Raw genomic sequence first — 21,840 nt, forward strand, 5'->3', positions numbered from 1 at the left:
TACATATCAGGGAAACCCAACTGCTGTGGTAAGCAGTTAATGGTCTAACTTAATTCCATAGATGAAAAGAAATGAAGAGCTGGGCTGAAATCTCTATCCTTAACTTGTCCTGTTTTGCCTAGATATGCATCGCTCAATAGCAAGGAGAAATTAGAACAGAATTTCACCCATGGCACTGAATTCCCTGGCTTTTTGCGTGGTGTAAATTAGACCTAAGAAATTATTTGAACTCAGGTTCCTTGTTTCAGTGTTCCATGAGGATTGCTTCAAGGTTACCTATTTTAGCTTCTCTGCTCCAAGAAAATGGCAAAATGCTTTCTGAAGCTACCTTTTCTTTTGTGCTGAGGTTTAAAAATAGACGCATCATCAGGGTCTTTTAAGATCATTCAGATGACTCTAATCCCAGACAGGCAATTAACAGCTATATTTAGTGAAAGCTAACAGTTTGATAAGCACCAAGGGATGTTTTTCTGTGTTATTTATAAACACTAATTCAAATAGAAGTTTAAAGCTTTGAAATGAAAAAGAATATTTATATCCATTTTTATCAACAAATGCTTCACTTTTAATACTTGTTTCCTTTCAGTGAATGCTGCTGCTGTGGTGTTTTTCTTTGATTGTTAGTTTCATGGCAAAGCTACAAAAGAAGAAAGTAGTGCACATAAAAGGAAGTGGCTAGCAGCTAGTAATTCAAAGAGAGTGGAGGAAAACCCAGTTTTACTAATTTAAATTTCAAAGATCTCAAAAGACTGGTGACTCAGTTTAAAAATGAATATGGTATTCTTCATAATTTAGTGCCCCGTGAGGCTCCTGGGCTTTGTACCCAAGGATATTAATACATTCCTTAGGGGGGAACTGGATAAATTTGTTGCTCTTTTAAAACTATGGAATTCTATAATAAACAGTTTGCTCTTTTATTTTTCTCTCGCTGGAGACACATAGTTTGATGGTCATTGGACTTGTGACAATAATGTCTAAGGAACTTTGGACCCAAATCAGAGAATCTTCCAAAATATTGATGTTGGGATAAGATGTTGTCTTTCTAACAGATCTTGTCTCTCATTATATGGGGCAAAGTACTGTGTTCCAGAGTTTGCCTCTAACACACTTGTAAATGGAGAGGTTTTGTCAAATATCAGGCATCCTCATTGCTTTCTTGGTGGCAAGAAGTACTGTCAGTAAGCCAGTCATTATGGTGTAAAGTGCTGGAGTGCCAACAATGTTTGCATCTGCTCTATGTAGGTGGGATCCATGATAGAACTTAGGCACCTAAACCTCTAATGTAGGCACCTCAGTCTCAGATTGAGGTGCCTAAATCCCAGTTTTGGTTCCATTGCAACTCACAAAGCTCTTGTCGAACCCTAAAGGCACCTAAACTCACTTGATGCCTAAGTTTTCAGAGTAAAAGTTCCCTCAGTGCTTAAGTTTCTGCCTCTGGGCACTGCTGCCTCACTGTAAGCACCCAGACACTTATCTCCCACCTAGGCCCCAAAGCAATTCACAAACCAGGGAAAGACTAGATATGTTCAGCAACCTAAGTTGTGCGCGGGGCCTGATCTGATAGGCAGACTTTGAGCATGCCTACTGTATCCAGTCCCATTTAAAGTATGACCAGAGGAAACGGTGGTGGTGTTAGCCTTTTAGCCTCATGGTTAGAGCACTCACCTAGGATGTGGATGATGCAAGTTCAATTCCTATTTCTGCCAGATGCGGAGAATGGATTTGAACAGGGTTCTCCCAGCTGTCAGGAGAGTGCTGTAACCATGAGTTATGGGATATTCTTGCGCCTTTAACAATTACTTCTAATACTGTATGGACCAGATTATGCTAATTGCAAAGGGACTCTGCCCTGAAGACACTGCAGAACCACATTGCCTTAGTGGGAGCTCCACAAAAGCCTGTTCTGCAGGACCCCTGCCTAATTCATTCCACTGGGCTCCTCCTCTTAACTCAGTGGGAAATTCACCCCTGGACATAGGGCATTCAAAATACTTCTTAACTGGGACTTACACCTCTTGTGCAGGCAGTCTGCATGGGGTAAATTTCACATTGAATGAGACCAGGGTCCTGAGGATATACTAATATACAATCAAATAATTAAAGACCAAAGCAGAATGTGTATGCAAGGGGGAGGCAGTGTTAAGGTTGTGTGTGCATCATTAATTCACTTTTGAGTGTTCAATTTTGCAAACGTAACATTTTCTTACCATGGGCTCTGATCCTGAAAATACTTATTACCTCTTGACCTCAATGGGGCTGCTCACTGTAGTAAGCACTATGTTCATCAGTAAGGGTTTGCAGGTGCAGTCATATAGTTTTTATGTATGCAGTTAGAGTACAAATCTTACCACAACTGGGGGTGCTAAAGGGAACAATAAAATGTAAACTCTGAAATATTAGATTAAATATATTAGATTTATTTGCAATTATTATTAGCAATTAAATTTGATCTGCTGATACACTACATATTATGATGAATCTAGTGGCGTTGTTGTAATTACTCTTCAGGGACACTATTTAGAAACACCTTACAAGACCATTGTCTGTTTCATTCATTGGTGATAAAGATTGAGATCTTTCTAGAAGAAAAGTCAAGAAGTGCTCATTCGGGGGGATTGTGTCCACATGTTTCTTGTCTTTTCCTTCTGAATTCCCATGCTTGGGGAAAGATGGATTTTTTAAAAAAAAATATATATATATATATCTATCAGAGTGCAAGTCACTGCCCTTCATCCTACCAAACAACACATTAATTTAAAGGGGCCAAAGTATATTTTCCATGACTACACTGATGCAAAAAATGCTTTGACATGTAGCTTGACAGTGCCACTAGGACACAAACTAGATTTTGTATTCTCAGAATTCTTCTTCACCAGACTTTTCATGAATATTCGGTTACACTCTTCCCATCTCCTATTAAGTTATTATCCAAATTTAATTTATCTCTCACTATCTACCCTGGGGATTGTGTGTAATAATGTTTCTCTGCTAAGAGAGAATTCATAATTGGGTAATGAATATTTAAATTTTCTTTTTTATCAGGGTTTATGGGTGGTGGTTTGATTATTTATAACCCTTTTAAATATATAGGGCCAAATTTTTTGTTGCTGTGTGTCCATTGAAGACAATGGATTAACACAAGTAGAGCATTAAGCCCATTTTGTGAATCTTTTTCTTCCTATAACTGAAGTTTAGATAATGGAATTTTGTAATGGTTTGTTTTTCTTTTTATTATTGCTATATTTGTATTGCAAAATTTCCATGAGAATAGTACCTTGTTCCAGCAGAGTGCTTTTCAACAGTAGATATCCAAACACGCAAATATCATTATCCCCATTTTACAGATAGGGAAACTGAGACACAGAGCAGTGAAGTGATTTGCCCATGGTCACGCAGCAGCTTAGCAGCAGAGCCTAGAATAGTACCTAGGTCTCCTGAGTCCCAAATGAAGTTCCATGTAGATTCATAGATTCATAGATATTTAGGTCAGAAGGGACCATTATGATCATCTAGTCTGACCTCCTGCACAACGCAGGCCACAGAATTTCACCCACCACACCTACAAAAAAAACCTCACACCTATATCTGTGCTATTGAAGTCCTCAAATCGTAGTTTAAAGACTTCAAGGAGCAGAGAATCCTCCATCAAGTGACCCGTGCCCCATGCTACAGAGGAAGGCGAAAAACCTCCAGGGCCTCTTCCAATCTGCCCTGGAGGAAAATTCCTTCCCAACCCCAAATACGGTGATCAGCTAAACCCTGACCATATGGGCAAGATTCACCAGCCAGATACTACAGAAAATTCTTTCCTGGGTAACTCGGATCTCACCCCATCTAATAGCTCATCACAGGCCATTGGGCCTATTTACCATGAATATTTAATTACCAAAACCATGTTATCCCATCATACCATCTCCTCCATAAACTTATCGAGTTTAATCTTAAAGCCAGATAGATCTTTTGCCCCCACTGCTTCCCTTGGAAGGCTATTCCAAAACTTCAGTCCTCTGATGGTTAAAAACCTTCGTTTAATTTCTAGTTTAAATTTCCCGGTGGCCAGTTTATATCCATTTGTTCTTGTGTCCACATTGGTACTGAGCTTAAATAATTCCTCTCCCTCTCTGGTATTTATCCCTCTGATATATTTATAGAGAGCAATCATATCTCCCCTTAACCTTCTTTTAGTGAGGCTAAACAAACCAAGCTCCTTGAGTCTCCTTTCATAAGACAAGTTTTCCATTTCTCGGATCATCCTAGTCACCCTTCTCTGTACCTGTTCCAGTTTGAATTCATCCTTCTTAAACATGGGAGACCAGAACTGCACACAGTATTCCAGGTGAGGTCTCACCAGTGCCTTGTATAACGGTACTAAAACCTCCTTATCCCTACTGGAAATACCTCTCCTGATGCATCCCAAGACCGCATTAGCTTTTTTCACGGCCATATGACATTGGCGACTCATAATCATTCTATGATCAACCAATACTCCAAGGTCCTTTTCCTCCTCCGTTACTTCTAATTGATGCGTCCCTACTGGGCAACTGCTGTATTATACTTTTTTTGTGTGCTGTCCTTGTCACAGGGTGGCTGGGCCCAGTAAGGGGAGATGGGCCTCAGCCTCACCTGCAACATGCTTAGCTCACCTTCCCAGGTGGGGAGGATGAGTAATAATGAGGTCATGTGACTAACTCAGGCCAGGCCTAGGGACAAAAGGGAGAGGCGGAGGTTGAGTGGGAGCTTGTAACACTCCAGTTATATAGAGCTAGGAGTGTCAGGCAGGACGGAAGTCTGAGAAGCTGCAGCTGGCCTGAGGAAGCAGTAGTTGGTGAGTGCCACGTGGGGAAAAACCAGGCCCTGCAAGAAGTAAAGGGGCTGTTGGGATTATAACCCAGCTCCAGGAAGGAGGACTGAGGACTGGTTGAGTCATGGAACCAGTGACCAGCAGGGTTAAGATGGCATGAAGTATTGTGTTGTGTATATGTCTGCAGCAAGGGAGTAAGATAACTATAAACTTAATAGAAATTCCATACTATGCATAAAAGTACTTTTTTTCTTTGCAAATTAGCCTAGAGACTAGGACTAACCTTGCTGTGAAAGTTTGTCTTATGAATTTCAACAATTTTTGAGTTATGCATGCCCCAAAGAGTACATTAAAATCTTTCCTCGGTGGAAAACCTGTAATTTTTCACTCTCTCATACTCATGAATGGTTAAACAGAGTTTAAAATTTTCCCCAAATAACAGCATTGGGTTGAGCATAATGATTGTAAATTCAGCTAAAATAAGAATTTCAGATAAAGTGAGCATAAAAATAGAGGGGGTATTATACGGTGCAACCTCAGTAGCAGTTCTTGCTGTTGGTCACATTTACATAACTATTGATTGGTTCCAATGCCAGTAAAATATTGCCCAAAGTGCAGAGTGGTTTCTTAACATGTGATGCTTTGCCCAAAACCTTTGGCTATTTTTAATGGAAGGCATTTTAATGCTATTTCCCTTTGGGTCAGTTTGTACTTATTTTTATTAAGATGGGGGATTCTTTTCTCCCCATGGCCCAGCTTACCAACAAGGGAAGGCCCTTGAGAAGAACATCCCTCCAAGGTAGGGGAGAGCTCTGGTAAACGCTCCCAGTATAGAAGAGCCAGATTTCAGAGGAAGGGAGTAGTTTGTTGAGGGTGTGTGGAACTGGAGGGAGGTTAGATCTCTCTGGGAGGGATCAGGCTGGCATAGTGGAGGCAAACTTGGAGCCTTTTATGCCAGTCCTCCATCCCCTGAAGACCCAGGTCATCTGTTCCCAGGACGAGGCATTGTAGGTTGCTAACTGCTGACTTCTTTGCCAGTAGGCTGCTTCCCATGTTTGGAGAGCATAGGTTGACTAGCTCCTTTCTCCCATCTTGGCCATCTCTTTCCCAGGCAGGAGATATTGTAGTTTGGATGCCTGCTGTCCACAGAGCACATGTCAGAAATCTGAGATGACATCTGACCTATACTATGGGCCTCCCTAGGTCAACTACAGCCTACTGGGGAGGGCAATAGAAGATAATGAATTTTGATTTCACTGCTTTTGGGTTCTTAAGACAGACATTAAAGGTGTATATGTAACTGACACCGTGTCTCAGTGGATCACAGCTGAGATACTAGATTCAGGACAAAATGCTGAGAAATCAGACCAATTTACCCCAAACTGGTGGTTATTCTATTATTAGATTATACCATACCAAGCCAGTAACAAAGGTAAACTTCTGTCTCAACACACTGGTTAACAGGAATTCAAAGATGCAGTGTCCTTGGGTATTCCAGCCCTTGTCTCACCACCCAGACACTGGACTCTATGAGGAGTGGTTACTGAAAACCACTTTCATCACATATAAAGTTCTTTAATTCCAAGAGATCAGCCATGGAGCCAGGTCAATATATAACTCAGGTGTTACCCAATAATCATGCTGCTGCCAATCCTTTAGTAACTAAAATCTAAAGGTTTATTAATAAAAGAAAAGAAGAGAGTTAATAATGATTAATAGATCGTATACATACCAATAACACCAAAGTCCTTATATCTGGTTTGTAGCAGTGATGGAATAGACTACTAGTTTGTAAAGTCTCACTGGTAACTTCCAAAAATTGGAAGGTCCTCAATCCATAGTTTGAAATACTCCTTTTTGTTGTAAATCCAGAGTCCAGAGAATCAGAGTGGGGAAAAAGGCAAAATGGAAATATCTCGGAGGTCTTTTTTACCCTTTGCCATGTGCCTGGAATTTTACTGTCTCAAACAAAGCTCACAGCCCAGTTTGTGGAAAGTTACTCGCACAAGATGGAGTCCAGGATCACATGAGCATATTGGATATCCTTACATGGCTTGATGACTCACAGGGTGTGGCCGTTGGCCCCTTAGAGGCTGAGGCATCTGCAGGAAGAGCTATCTGGGTGGAATGAGTTTCTTCTATGGCCCATTGTGAGAGCTAAGTGTCTTTGATGGACCATCAACACAAAGCTCTCTAGCCTTGATGTAAATCTTACCTGGTGGGTGTTACCCAGGAATACTACATGTATAAGATAAGTCCATAGCCAATATTCATAACTTTAGGTACAGAGATGAAACACGGATTTTACCAGGATAATCATATTTGATATCTTGTAACTTTTCCATTGATCCCTTAGATGATGTACTTCGTACAAGATTTGTTGCAATTGTATAACAGTGGCAATATCCATTATATAAATGGACATATTTCAATCATACAGCATCACAGTAATATATATAAAATCACTACACTTTATTAAATCATTATTGAAGCATTCACTGAAAGCTGGCACTCTGCTTTCCAAAGGACTATAATTGTATGTGTCTAGTTCATTAAAAGTGTTTTGTAAGAGAGCCATTAGCTGACAATATTTTAATGCATCTTTTCTACTAAGCACAATTGTGGAAGCAGATGTGCATCATCACATGTCTTTAAAAAATCTGCTCCTTGTCATGAATGCAGAAGTGCAGTGGCTAATTTTTAGCATGTTGAGTGACGTGCATCTTTGTACATGACAGTAAAATCAAGCTCGGTATTTATAAGGAAATACTGTAATTTACATAACTCTAAATCATTTAATTGTTTTCTTTTTTTTGGTTGATTTCCTAGGGCCTCTGTGCTCAGACTTTTTATGGTCACCTGCATTCCTGTAATCATGCTACATTCAACATGAAGGTAAGTTCTGTGCACGAAGGATAGGTTTCTCATTGTCACCGTGTTATAAAGCCAGAAGTTACCATTGTGATCATCTAATTTGCCCTCCTTTATAACACAGGCCATACACCTTCCCTGAAATAATTCCTGTTTGAATTAGAGTGTATCTTTTAGAAAAACATCCCATCTTGATCTTAAAATCTCCATATATCTCTTTTGTAAACAGTCTTCATGAACAGATATTTCCCCCTCATGAAATTGCGTATCTTGTAGGAATGTCTCACGATCCTGTGACAGTTTGTGAAGGCACACATACTGATTATAATATGTAAAGTTCCTGCTATACGTACAATAATGCTCCATCCCTACGACAAAGCTTAGTTTATTTCTTGCTGTCTCTGAGCCATTCCCCCTCACTGTGACTCAAGTTTGTTACCATCATTTCACTTCATATCCCACCGCTTCTCCAGCAAGTTCCACGTTTCCTCTGAGATTCTTCCTTTCACTCTTTTTGGTCTTTCTTTCTTGGCTAATTTCATGCATTGCCTCAATTTATCAGTGAAGATTTTATCTAAAGACTCCAGTCTTCCTTGGAAACGTTCACTTTCAAGATTGCCTCATCGAATATTTTTGGCCACTGTCTCTGATTTGCCATCTGTAGCGCTTTCTTCTCCACCTTTTTGTTGAAGTTGAGCCATGCTCTGAGCAAGCAATGGTCACTACTGGTGTTAAATGATGGCACTACTGAGCTGTCTTGTGCAATGTGCCACTTGTCGATCAGAATATAGTCAATCTTGTTCTTGTTCTTCACATTGGGTGTGATCAAGTCCACCTCCTCTTAGCCTTCTTCTTAAACCAGGTGTTACCAATGAACATTTCTTTCATCTCCACCAAAGTTGCCAGTCATTCTCCTTGTGGATTCCATTCGCCAATGCCATACCTTCCAATGAAACTTTCACTTTCTTTCGCTCTTCCAACTTTGGTGTTGAAATCTCCCATTGCGATCGTATATGTGGATTTTTGAGTGAGGGTTTCCTCGAGCTCCTGATAGAATTCTTCCACATTGTCATCTTTGCACGCGCTTGTGGGAGAATAGATCTGAATAATTCTGAGGGTGCTCTTCTTGTTCAGTTGGAGGTGTAGCACCCCAATGCAGGATGACTTAAACTTTCAGGAGATGATTTTTGAAGAACATTCCATGTTGATGATGAAGCCAATTCCTCCAATGGTTCTTGGGCTTTTTCTTTTTCCCAACATGAAGGTACTTTCATCTCTCCATTTCACTTCCATCTCCTTTCTTCATCGTGTTTCACAGAGACCAAGGATGTTGCAGTCTGTCGTTGCCTTCTCCTCCATTACATGGTTTATCAAATTGTTTCTCATCAGTGTCCTTCAGTTATAGGTGCATGCTGAGAAGGCAGTCCTTTTTCTGTCCCCTGAAATTCTTAACAGCCTCTTGTCAACTGAACTCCCTACCACTGTCGTAGAACAGATCGAGGAGCACACAAGGAGCTGGGGCCTGTTTATTTGTGTTGTTTTAGCCATTTTTGCATTCACCCACTGGCTATGCTGTCAGTGGTGTGTTTACCTCCTCAACTTAGCTAGCACCCAACCTCAAGAAGGAGGACAACCCTGGGTTGGTAGTCTGACAGCTTAATAGCATAGTTGAACCTACTGAAGAATACACTCCACTATCCTCACTGTCAGAGAAGCCAGGGTCACTGCTGTGCCACTTTGAGGCATTGAGATAGGATTTTGCAGCAGGCAACATGTGCCAGCTTCTTCAACTCAACAGTACTGCCAGCAATGTTGTACAGTAGCGAAACATGGGCGCTGATGAAGACAGAGGAGCAGCAGCTGTCTGTCATGGAGAGGGCGACGGAAAGAAGAATCCTGGGAATTTCAATCCACAACTGAGTCCCCAATGACGTGATCAGACAGCAGAGTGGAGTGCAGGACGTCATTGTTGAGAGCAGGCATAGTAAAATGCAATGGGCCGGGCATATTGTGAGGCTTACTGACAATTGATGGACTGCAGCTGTCGCTGAGTGGTACCCATGGGAACTGAAATGACCACTTGGCCGACCTCCAAAGAGATGGGAAGATTTTATCATGAAAAGACATGGCCACACATGGAGAAGGAAGGCCAGGGTACGAGAAGAATTGAAGACGTGTTGTGATTGGTGCAATCTATACGAGAACTGAAGGACCAATCAATCAAGGTGAATATTTTATTTGCTTACTTTTCCATAACTACATCACAGCTAATTTATCACCTAAAATGTTCAAGATGGCTTTTTCTCATGCAGGGCTAGGCCCTTTCATTACTTACAAAAATACATACATAAGTGAGGATATAGTTTTGCACATTTCTCTAGAGATTACAGTGCAGACTCAGACTCTCTTCAAAGGCTCTGAGTGAATGGCCCCAAGACACACAAGACTCACCAGAATAACAGATTCCACATAGCTCACTTGACTAGGGGTGCTGATGTGCCCTATCAGAGGGAGATCCTAGGGAAATTGCACTTGGAGGTAAAATCCCTTCTCTAGGTATTATCGAGGACAGACACTTTGCATAGTGCAGCCTATGCACCCTTCCATGATTGGCTATATCCACTGGCGCAGAATATGGAGGCAGGGTCATGGATGCAGCTCTTCCTTGTCAGTGCACATAAAAGGCAAAATGGGACAGTTTTAAAGGACAATCACTTTACTGTCTGTTCTGCAAAATAGTATTTTTGTTCTGAGTTTTGAAAAATCAGACCTGATATGTATATTTGTGTTCAGCAATTAGAGGAAAACAGTACAGTTGCATAATGTAAATTTCACTCAGGCAACTTGAGCTGGCATTGAACTTGAGTATCTTCTGTTTTTGTAATACACCTGTATTAAACTGTAAGAATTTGATAAACCGCAACATTTAAAACAAGTTCTCATACAGCACTTTCCAACTTGACAGGCATTTACGTTCTTTGTACCTCATTATCATACAGTAACTCTGTTTACCTGTGTGGAATTACTTCAGATTCACTGTAACTTAGAGCAAAGTTTGAACCTTGGTGTGTGGGTATAGAAATGCTTGCATATAAACGGAGGAATGCGTCACCATTCATTGGTGCTTGTTTATAACTGATATTCTCCGCACCTTGCCTGCACTAAATTAGGGGAAAAAATCACAGTAACTAAATTTCCTTAAAACAAATATGACAGGTTTCAGAGTAACAGCCATGTTAGTCTGTATTCGCAAAGAGAAAAGGAGTACTTGTGGCACCTTAGAGACTAACCAATTTATTAGAGCATAAGCTTTCGTGAGCTACAGCTCACTTCATCAGATGCATATCGTGGAAACTGCAGCAGGCTTTATATATACACAGAGAATATGAACCAATACCTCCTCCCACCCCACTGTCCTGCTGGTAATAGCTTATCTAAAGTGATCATCAGGTGGGCCATTTCCAGCACAAATCCAGGTTTTCTCACCCTCCACCCCCCGACACAAATTCACTCTCCTGCTGGTGATAGCCCATCCAAAGTGACAACTCTTTACACAATGTGCATGACAATCAAGTTGGGCTATTTCCTGCACAAATCCAGGTTTTCTCACATCCCCCCCCACCCCCATACACACACAAACTCACTCTCCTGCTGGTAATAGCTCATCCAAACTGACCACTCTTCAAGTTTAAATCCAAGTTAAACCAGAACATCTGGGGGGGGTGGGGGGGGGTAGGAAAAAACAAGAGGAAACAGGCTACCTTGCATAATGACTTAGCCACTCCAAGTCTCTATTTAAGCCTAAATTAATAGTATCCAATTTGCAAATGAATTCCAATTCAGCAGTTTCTCGCTGGAGTCTGGATTTGAAGTTTTTTTGTTTTAAGATAGCGACCTTCATGTCTGTGATTGCGTGACCAGAGAGATTGAAGTGTTCTCCGACTGGTTTATGAATGTTATAATTCTTGACATCTGATTTGTGTCCATTTATTCTTTTACGTAGAGACTGTCCAGTTTGACCAATGTACATGGCAGAGGGGCATTGCTGGCACATGATGGCATATATCACATTGGTGGATGTGCAGGTGAACGAGCCTCTGATAGTGTGGTGTTTATGTGACCATTGTGACCATTCCTGGACACTACAGTGCTAATAAACAATGGTCACATAAACACCACCCTATACCGGAAACCTACTGACCGCTATTCCTACCTGCATGCCTCCAGCTTTCACCCTGACCACACCACACGATCCATCGTCTACAGCCAAGCTCTGCGATACAACCGCATTTGCTCCAACCCCTCAGACAGAGACAAACACCTACAAGATCTCTGTCAAGCTTTCTTACAACTACAATACCCACCTGCAGAAGTAAAGAAACAGATTGATAGAGCCAGAAAAGTTCCCAGAAGTTACCTACTACAGGACAGGCCTACCAAAGAAAATAACAGAATGCCACTAGCCGTCACCTTCAGCCCCCAACTAAAACCCCTCCAACGCATTATTAAGGATCTACAACCTATCCTAAAGGATGACCCAACACTCTCACAAATCTTGGGAGACAGGCCAGTCCTTGCCTACAGACAGCCCCGCAACCTGAAGCAAATACTCACCAACAACCACATACCACACAACAGAACCACTAACCCAGGAACTTATCCTTGCAACAAAGCCCGTTGCCAATTGTGCCCACATATCTATTCAGGGGACACCATCACAGGGCCTAATAACATCAGCCACACTATCAGAGGCTCGTTCACCTGCACATCCACCAATGTGATATATGCCATCATGTGCCAGCAATGCCCCTCTGCCATGTACATTGGTCAAACTGGACAGTCTCTACGTAAAAGAATAAATGGACACAAATCAGATGTCAAGAATTATAACATTCATAAACCAGTCGGAGAACACTTCAATCTCTCTGGTCACGCAATCACAGACATGAAGGTCGCTATCTTAAAACAAAAAAACTTCAAATCCAGACTCCAGCGAGAAACTGCTGAATTGGAATTCATTTGCAAATTGGATACTATTAATTTAGGCTTAAATAGAGACTTGGAGTGGCTAAGTCATTATGCAAGGTAGCCTGTTTCCTCTTGTTTTTTCCTACCCCCCCCCACCCCCCCCAGATGTTCTGGTTTAACTTGGATTTAAACTTGAAGAGTGGTCAGTTTGGATGAGCTATTACCAGCAGGAGAGTGAGTTTGTGTGTGTATGGGGGTGGGGGGGATGTGAGAACCTGGATTTGTGCAGGAAATAGCCCAACTTGATTGTCATGCACATTGTGTAAAGAGTTGTCACTTTGGATGGGCTATCACCAGCAGGAGAGTGAATTTGTGTCGGGGGGGTGGAGGGTGAGAAAACCTGGATTTGTGCTGGAAATGGCCCACCTGATGATCACTTTAGATAAGCTATTACCAGCAGGACAGTGGGGTGGGAGGAGGTATTGGTTCATATTCTCTGTGTATATATAAAGCCTGCTGCAGTTTCCACGATATGCATCTGATGAAGTGAGCTGTAGCTCACGAAAGCTTATGCTCTAATAAATTGGTTAGTCTCTAAGGTGCCACAAGTACTCCTTTTCTTTCTTAAAACAAATAGTATTTCTGAAATTATTAATGCCCAAAAGGCTTCATAAAACATACTTCAATAGCAGCACCCAGCTTTCCCTCCCCACGCAGAAATGCAACCAGCATTTCTGGTCAGTCTTCCATTGATTTACTGAAGGACAAATAATGTCAGACAGTTCTTATACAAAAACGAAATTTCAATTTTGTTTACCTCTTCAGCAGTCCAGCTTGATGTCAGCTACCATTTAGCTAGGCCAATAATATTGATATTTGATGTCAGTTCTTATTCAGTACTGCACCCAAATGATACAAAAGCCAAATCTTTTAGATGTTTCCATAGATGGCCAAATAAAGCCAGGGCTGTCAGACTACAGCTGACAGACGGAAACCAGAAAAGAACAGAATACAAAATCAAACATGGATCTGCTGCTGCTGTTGTTTATGTATTCAGGGTGTTCAGTTCTTTGCATAAGCTCAAAGCCAGTCACTTATAAAGGTTACCTAGTAATATCAAATGTGTAATTAGACATGCAGAAGGGCTAATAGGCTCTTTTCCAAGTTTATTGCTGTCTTCATGCATAAGAAATATAATTACACAACTGGGTTACATTCTAAATGCAGATATTAGTATTATTAGTTGAAAGTTAGAAGTAAAAAAAAATCAAAGACTGAGAAGTGTCCTTATCAAGGCAAAGGGAGAAAGAAATTGCTATTCACTCACAGTGGGGCAGAGAGGAAAGTATGCACCAAAACAGAATTGTTCCTCATACAGTTTTTCATTCATTTTGCTGTAGGTAGAGAGATTCAATCAGATGCAGATGTAACTGTAGGAAGACCCTCCGTCACAAGCAGGATTGATTCCAACTCCAGTGGCTAGGGAGCTTCATCTGTGTCCCCATTCCTTTTAGGGGTTCTCTGGGATTCTGTCTCTCTGCCACACAGACTACTCACCACCCCTTTCCCCATCTCACACCATCAATACTTTGTATAGAATCCCACAGGTAGTGGTTGCCTATCTGAATCATCAAGGTTTGTCGGGCTCAACGGGTAGTGATCAATGGCTCCATGTCTAGTTGGCAGCCGGTATCAAGTGGAGTGCCCCAAGGGTCAGTTCTGTGGCCGGTTTTGTTCAATATCTTCATAAATGATCTGGAGGATGGTGTGGATTGCACCCTCGGCAAGATTGCAGATGACACTAAACTGGGAGGGGAGGTAGATATGCTGGAGGGTAGGGATAGGATACAGAGGGACCTAGACAAATTGGAGGATTGGGCCAAAAGAAATCTGATGAGGTTCAACAAGGACAAGTGCAGAGTCCTGCACTTAGGACAGAAGAATCCCATGCACCGCTACAGACTAGGGACCAAATGGCTAGGCAGCAGTTCTGCAGAAAAGGACCTAGGGGTTACAGTGGACGAGAAGTTGGATATGAGTCAACAGTGTGCTCTTGTTGCCAAGAAGGCCAATGGCATTTTGGGATGTATAAGTAGGGGCATAGCGAGCAGATCGAGGGACGTGATCGTTCCCCTCTATTCGACACTGGTGAGGCCTCATCTGGAGTACTGTGTTCAGTTTTGGGCCCCACACTACAAGAAGGATGTTGAAAAATTGGAAAGAGTCCAGCAGAGGGCAACAAAAATTATTAGGACACTAGAACACATGAGTTATGAGGAGAGGCTGAGGGAACTAGGGATGTTTAGTCTACGGAAGAGAAGAATGAGGGGGGATTTGATAGCTGCTTTCAACTACCTGAAAGGGGGTTCCAAAGAGGATGGCTCTAGACTGTTCTCAGTGGTAGCAGATGACAGAACAAGGAGTAATGGTCTCAAGTTGCAGTGGGGGAGATTTAGGTTGGATATTAGGAAAAACTTTTTCACTAGGAGGGTGGTGAAACACTGGAATGCGTTACCTAGGGAGGTGGTGGAATCTCCTTCCTTAGAAGTTTTTAAGGTCAGGCTTGACAAAGCCCTGGCTGGGATGATTTAATTGGGGATCGGTCCTGCTTTGAGCAGGGGATTGTACTAGATGACCTCCTGAGGTCCCTTCCAACCCTGATATTCTATGATTCTATGATTCTAAGGTGCAGTCAGAAAAGACGTTCTGAAGCCATCCTAGGAGGATCCTTATATCCATGTCTGAAGCATATATCCAGATCAAATTAAATATTCATGTCATATAACTCAGAAATCAGATTCTCAAATTATGAGATTAGACTCGAAAAATTCTCTTTGCTAACTCTTCCAAATATCAGAAGCTCCTCAACTTATTCACCTCAGGAACCATCACAGATATCAGCTCTCTTATTCCAGATACTGTAACACAATGTCTTGGAGAGGCATTCTGCATTCTTTCTGTGGAGAAGTCCCTAGATGTATGCCTTTTGTCTTGTTCTGATGATACTCTGAATGTCAGGAAGCCCAAGTTCATCCCTGCAAATTCTTATTGTACTGTATTAGCCTTGCAAACCATAATTCTCTTGCCTTCTAGAAGGGCAAGATGGTCTTAAAATAAAAGCACTTGAATGGGACTCAGAAGATGTGTGTCCCATCCTTAGCTATGCCACAGCTTCCTATGTGACATTGAGTTCTCCGCTCTCTGTTCTATTTCCTTGTCTCAGAGAGGTGTTGTGAAGATAAACATAGCAATGTTTGTAATACAGTTATGGTTCAGCTCAATAGTAGGGTGTCTTAACTCCCCCTGGCTGACTTCAGCCTCTGGCTACCCAGTAAATTGTTAATACCAACCTATGAGCAACCCCCAAATATATGAGTTGGGATTTTCATCAGGGCCTAAGGAAATCTGGCACTCAGATCCATTGAGCTGACCACTATGGTGAGGTAGGCCATTGAAATACTTACATTGAAAGATCATCCCTCACTTCTTTATGACAGATTATGTTAATCCAGACACCTTCTTTGCTGAGCATTGATTTAGTACACAACCCCCCTTCAGCTCCGCCTTTTCCCATAAAACAGAAAACTGTAGTTCTTCCAGTTGATAGTTGCGCTTATATTTTCATCGAAGAAATATGATCCTGGAAGTTGAGTCTATTTGAGCATAACTATCAACTAGAAGAACTACATTTTTATTTCTTAATGTGGAAAGGCAGAGCTGAAGGCATTGAATCTTTTCTCTTTATCCTTTGCACAAAGTTTTGGCATTTTTTCTCAACAAGATTCAATCTACAGAAGTCAGTTCTTTCAAGTTACTTGAGGAATCTTGGATATAACAAGACTTCCACTCTCCCACAAATTACTAGTTTGTTGAAGGCTTTCACCAGACTTAGTCCTATCAAGACTGATATCTCTAAATGGAATCTTACAAAAATACTTATAGGTCAAGGCAACCTCCTTCAATCTCACCCTCCTTTATTGTTTTAGCCATTAAATTCTCTCTCTTTTGCTATTACTTCAGCCAGTACAGTAGGTGAACTGGAAGTTCCTTGAACTTAATCTCCCATTCTTCCAAGATAAGATCACATCCTCTATACTTTTCCTTCATCCATCACCAAGCTAAAATAACTTTCCATTTGAACCAAGAAATTTCTCTTTGTTCTTCTTTTGTTGTCACATTACAGCAACTCTCTGGTGTTCACAAGAGCATCCGGTACCCTTGATAAACAATATTGTTTCTTTGCAAAATGTGTCTCTCTTTCTTCCTAATGGTAAACCCAGTAAAGATCTCCAAACTTGCTAGAAAGTCTTCGTCCCACTAAGAAACGGCAAAGAAGCTGACTGTACCATCCATCAGCTCTAAAAACCCTCCTTCTTCAGCTATCTCTACTGTCCGAGCTCTCTCTCTCTCTCTCACATGGAAGCCTCCGGGAAAGAAAGGAACATAGCTTTTCATAATGAGATTTGTAGAGCCACCTCTTGGGCTTCAATCTTCCCCTTCACTAAACATTACAAGATTGATGCCTGCTTTTCTGCAGATATTGCCTTCTGGTATCAGGTACTAAAAGCTGCTATGTTTTTCTAACCTGTTAATACCTTAATTCTCTTCCTTGAATAATGCACTGTTTGATGTATCCCAGTAGTGTTCCATATCGTTGGATCAGTGAGTACACAACAAATGGGAATGGAATAATCCCTTGTCTGTATATTAGTTATCTTGGAATAAATGCACATACCATTGTGGAGGCTGTCTCCATCCTTGCTGTGAATTTTAACTTGTCTCTTTTCTCTGTGGTGTCCAGTGTGATACATAGTTTCTTTGGATCCCCAGGGATCATATACCAGATGCATGCCTCTGAAACAGGTTAAATGGAGCCAACATAAAAATTCCTTAAAAGATGCCTTTTTGTCAAGGATTTATAGATGCTAGTCAGTAGTTTTCCATGTGCTTCTGGAATGGTGAATGCACTTGCTCTGAGAAGAGTAATATAAATTTATTTACCTATTGCACAGGAATGTCCCATGTTCATTATTTCAATTTTCAATATATTTAATAAAATATTGGCATCTTTTTAAATGAAAAACAGAATTGATCAGTTAAACTATACTTTTTATGTAAATAAGCTTTGTTTAATAGAATTCTTGTTTTTGATGCAAAACAGGGTTTCTGCAAAATCAATTTTTTTCACAGGGAAATTAGAGAGACAAGGTGGGTGAGGTAATATAGTTTATTGGACCAACTTCTGTTAGTAATAAAGACAAGCTTTCAAGCTACAAAAAACTCTTCTTCAGGTCTGGGAAAAGTACTCAAGATGTCACACCTAAATACAAAGTGGAACAGATTGTTTAGCAAAAACAATGAGGAGTCCTTGTGGCACCTTAGAGACTAACAAATGTATTTGGGCATAAGCTTTCGTGGGCTAAAACCCACTTCATCAGATCCATGGAGTGGAAAATACAATAGAGAGGTATATATACACAGCATATGAAAGGTTGGGAGTTGCCTTACCAAATGAGGGGTTAACACACATGCTAAGAGACCATTCAAGGAGAAGTGGTCTGTTAACACTTCTGCAGTCATAGGACAAAAAAAGGGGAGTTAGTGGGTTACAGATTGTTGTAATAAGCCATAAATCCAACGTCTTTATTAAGACATTTGGGGGAGGGATAGCTCAGTGGTTTGAGCATTGGCCTGCTAAACCCAGGGTTGTGAGTTCAATCCTTGAGGGGGCCATTTAGGGAACTGGGGCAAAAATTGGGATTGGTCCTGCTTTGAGCAGGGGGTTGGACTAGATGACCTCCTGAGGTCCCTTCCAACCCTGATATTCTATGATTCTATGATTCTAAGACAATGGTACTCTTATTGAAGGAATGTTAGGACTCACAGAAACCTTCCTCAAACCACTCACCACACAAAGAGCTAGCTTCTTCCAGGACCTCCTCCAAAATAGGACAATAGCCATGGGTACTAGGATGGCTCCCCAGTATGCCAATCTCTTCATGGGTGACCTTTAGGAAGAATTTCTGGACAACTGCACCATGAACTAATGATAAACCTGAGCTACACCAATGCTATTCCCATGCTCTGTACAGATTACCCCTAAACTCATTCAGGATGGTTCTATGAGTCTCCTTCACTGTCAAAAATTGGTCCAACAAAAGATATTACCTCACCCACCTTGTCTTTCTATTGTCCTGGGATTCACAGAGCTATAACAACACAGGAAAATGTTGACTTTGCAGGATTTTTTTTAAAAAAATATTTTCCATCTAGAAAATGCAAAAATTTAGGGGTCAACGTTATTCTTTGTCCATGTGACATACCAGAGTACAAGTCCAGACCAGTGAGTAGCTGGGTCACCCCTGCCCTCTCACCTGGGGTGCCCTTTCCAATGCCTTGCTGCTCTAGTGTCCAACCTTGACTGCTCACAAACAGCCTCCAGCATGTAGATCACTTCTAACTTTGTCTGTGTGTGTGCTGCAGCCAGCCACACCTTGTCTCTTACCAAGCCTTAAAGATTATCACCGGGTTACCCCCAACACACACCCAGACCCAGATTTTCCCCCAGAAATGTGTGTTCTGTACTGCCCAGCCCTCTCCTGGATAATACAAATATATGGAGTCTGTTATTCCTTTAAAGGAATAATATGCACACAACTTGTTACCCCAAAAGGAGTTACCCAAACTCTTCAACTAGAACACACTGGCTTAAATAAAACACGTTTATTAACTACAAAGAGAGATTTTAAGTTACTACAAATAATGAGGTATCAAAATCAGAAATGGTCGCAAGAAAAATAAAGCTAAAATGCTTACTGGTGCCCAGCTTAACAAACTGTATCAGATTCAGAGCAAAATTCACCACATGCTTTCAGCAGTCTTACTGACCAAAATCTTTAGGTCAGGACCCCTCATCCAGAGTCCAACAGCTGCTTCCTTTGTCTCTTCAGCTGCAGTGACTGTGATGGGCGAGGGAAGAGAGGGGGGTGTCTTCCCCTTCTTTTTATAGTTCTGTCCCCCCACCCCTTTGAGAAGAATTTCCGTCTGGGAGCAAGGTAACAGACAGTTTATATGGAAGGTAATCCCATGCTGTTCCTTTGCTAAAATGTAGATTTTTTTTGCCCATACCTCCTTTCCTGCCAAAGAATGGCCACTTAGCAGGTAATAGTCCATCAGCCTTATTTACTCCTGGCTGAGGTGTTAGTTTACCCTTTGTCTCTGAGGAACTGGTTTGGCTACTCCCCAGATTTACCTGCAAAACCAGTCATGATTTCAGCTTATGTTTATAACGTCACATAGAACTTCATTTTCATTTTGTCATGATATCATTGATCAGCAAATTATGAGTTTTTAAATGGTACATCACAAGGCATAGTTTGTACAAGCATTATTACAGTAGTGTGTAGGGTGTGAACCCAGGAGTATATTCCACCACAGTGCACATAAGCTACCATTGTGTCTCATGGAAGCAGTTCTTTGGGTGCCTCATACCTCCATTCTACCCTAGGGGCCCGACTCCCATGGGTGAGCTGCATTGGTATGTTGCGAGAGATGCAGTTTGCCAGTGAGCGCCAGGGAAACTGAGGCACGAGGTACCAAAATACAACTCCTATGCAACACCACAGTGGCTCAGGCAGATGCAGATTAATGCCAAACCAATGCAAAACAGAACATTTCAACATTTCAAAACTGAAAAAACTCAGAACCTTTTATTCATGAAAAAAATGATATTTTTGACTTTTTGTTTTGTTTTTTTTTCCTGAAAAAAAGTCAAAATAGTAGAATTGCCTGCTGGATGGAGATTCTGTTTTTGAATCAGTTCCAATGTTTAATAAGACTGACTGTACATTTGATGCCTAATCTAGTGTAACTGCCCTTGACTTAATACAATTCTGTATGGCTAAGGAATTGCATATATCTTAGGCCAGTTTGAGCCTTTAAGAGATCCTGGGGAGAAACAGATAATAAACACATCATAAATCATACTTCTCATATATTTGAACTTCATATTTGCAAAAAATAAACAAACTGTCATACCAATTTATGCCTAAATATAATTACAAGGAAAAGAGATTCTCATTTAATGTGCTTTTGTTTGCTCAATTGTATGTTCTTCAGTGAATGTGGCCCTCTGTATGTATAATCTAAGAAGCAAGTGCTGTTTAACATGCAAAATTCAAGCAGTGCAGAAGACTTTGCCCTTCCTTCTGAGAGGAGAATTAATTTGTATATCCCAAGCAGAAACTGTAGGAATAAGGATTTTTAAAAAACTACACCTCCTGGCGAAACATGCTAGGATTTGCTGTGGCAGATTTACATAATGGGCCCTGGCCCAACCGAATTCATTTTTCATTTCAATAGCTGTTTTTTAAACTCACTATGTCACTAAACAAACAAAACTTAATATAACGAGGAGTCCGGAGGCACCTTAAAGACTAACAGGTTTATTTGGGCATAAGCTTCTGTGGGTAAAAAAAAAACACTTCTTCAGATGCATGGAGTGAAAATTACAGATACAAGCATAAACATATATTGGCACATGAAGAGAAGGGAGTTACCGTACAAGTGGAGAACCAATGCTGAAGGCCAATTCGGTCAGGGTAGATGTGGTGTACTCCCAATAATTAAAGGATAAATGGACACAAATCAGACATCAGGAATAGTAACATACAAAAGCCAGCAGGAGAACACTTCAGTCTCCCCGGACACTCAATAACAGATTTCAAAGTAGCAATTCTTCAACAAAAAAAACTTCAAAAACAGGCTTCAAAGAGAAACTGCAGATCTACAATTCATTTGCAAACTTAACACCATCAGTGTGGGCTCGAATAGGGACTGGGAGTGGCTGGCTCACTATAAAAGCAATTTTCCCTCTCTTGGTATTGACACCTACTCATCAGTTATTGGGAGTGGACCACATCCACCCTGATTGAATTGGCCTTGTCAACACTGATTCTCTACTTGTAAGGTAACTCCCTTCCTTTCATGTGCCAATATATATTTATGTGTCTGTCATTTTTACTCCATGCATCTGAAGAAGTGGATTTTTTACCCACAGAAGCTTATGCCCAAATAAATCTGTTAGTCTTTAAGGCGCCACCAGACTCCTTGTTGTTGTTTTTTTATACAGACTAACACGGCTACCCCTCTGATACTTAAAACTTAATATATATACTAAGAGCTGTATATTTCATTGATAC

General features: G+C 41.0%; 1 protein-coding gene across 3 annotated transcripts in view; it reads left to right on the top strand.

Moving 5' to 3' along the window:
- Positions 1-21,840, top strand: part of SPAG16 (sperm associated antigen 16) — a 722,158-nt gene that overhangs the window by 539,963 nt on the left and 160,355 nt on the right. For all 3 annotated transcript variants that reach the window (XM_073306724.1, XM_073306725.1, XM_073306726.1), the window contains one exon: positions 7,631-7,696. In XM_073306724.1, coding sequence (XP_073162825.1) covers positions 7,631-7,696 — 66 coding nt within the window. The remainder of the gene's footprint in view (positions 1-7,630; positions 7,697-21,840) is intronic.

Source organism: Lepidochelys kempii, chromosome 11, assembly GCF_965140265.1.
Source record: "Lepidochelys kempii isolate rLepKem1 chromosome 11, rLepKem1.hap2, whole genome shotgun sequence".
In the NCBI taxonomy this organism is placed as follows: Eukaryota; Metazoa; Chordata; order Testudines; family Cheloniidae; genus Lepidochelys; species Lepidochelys kempii.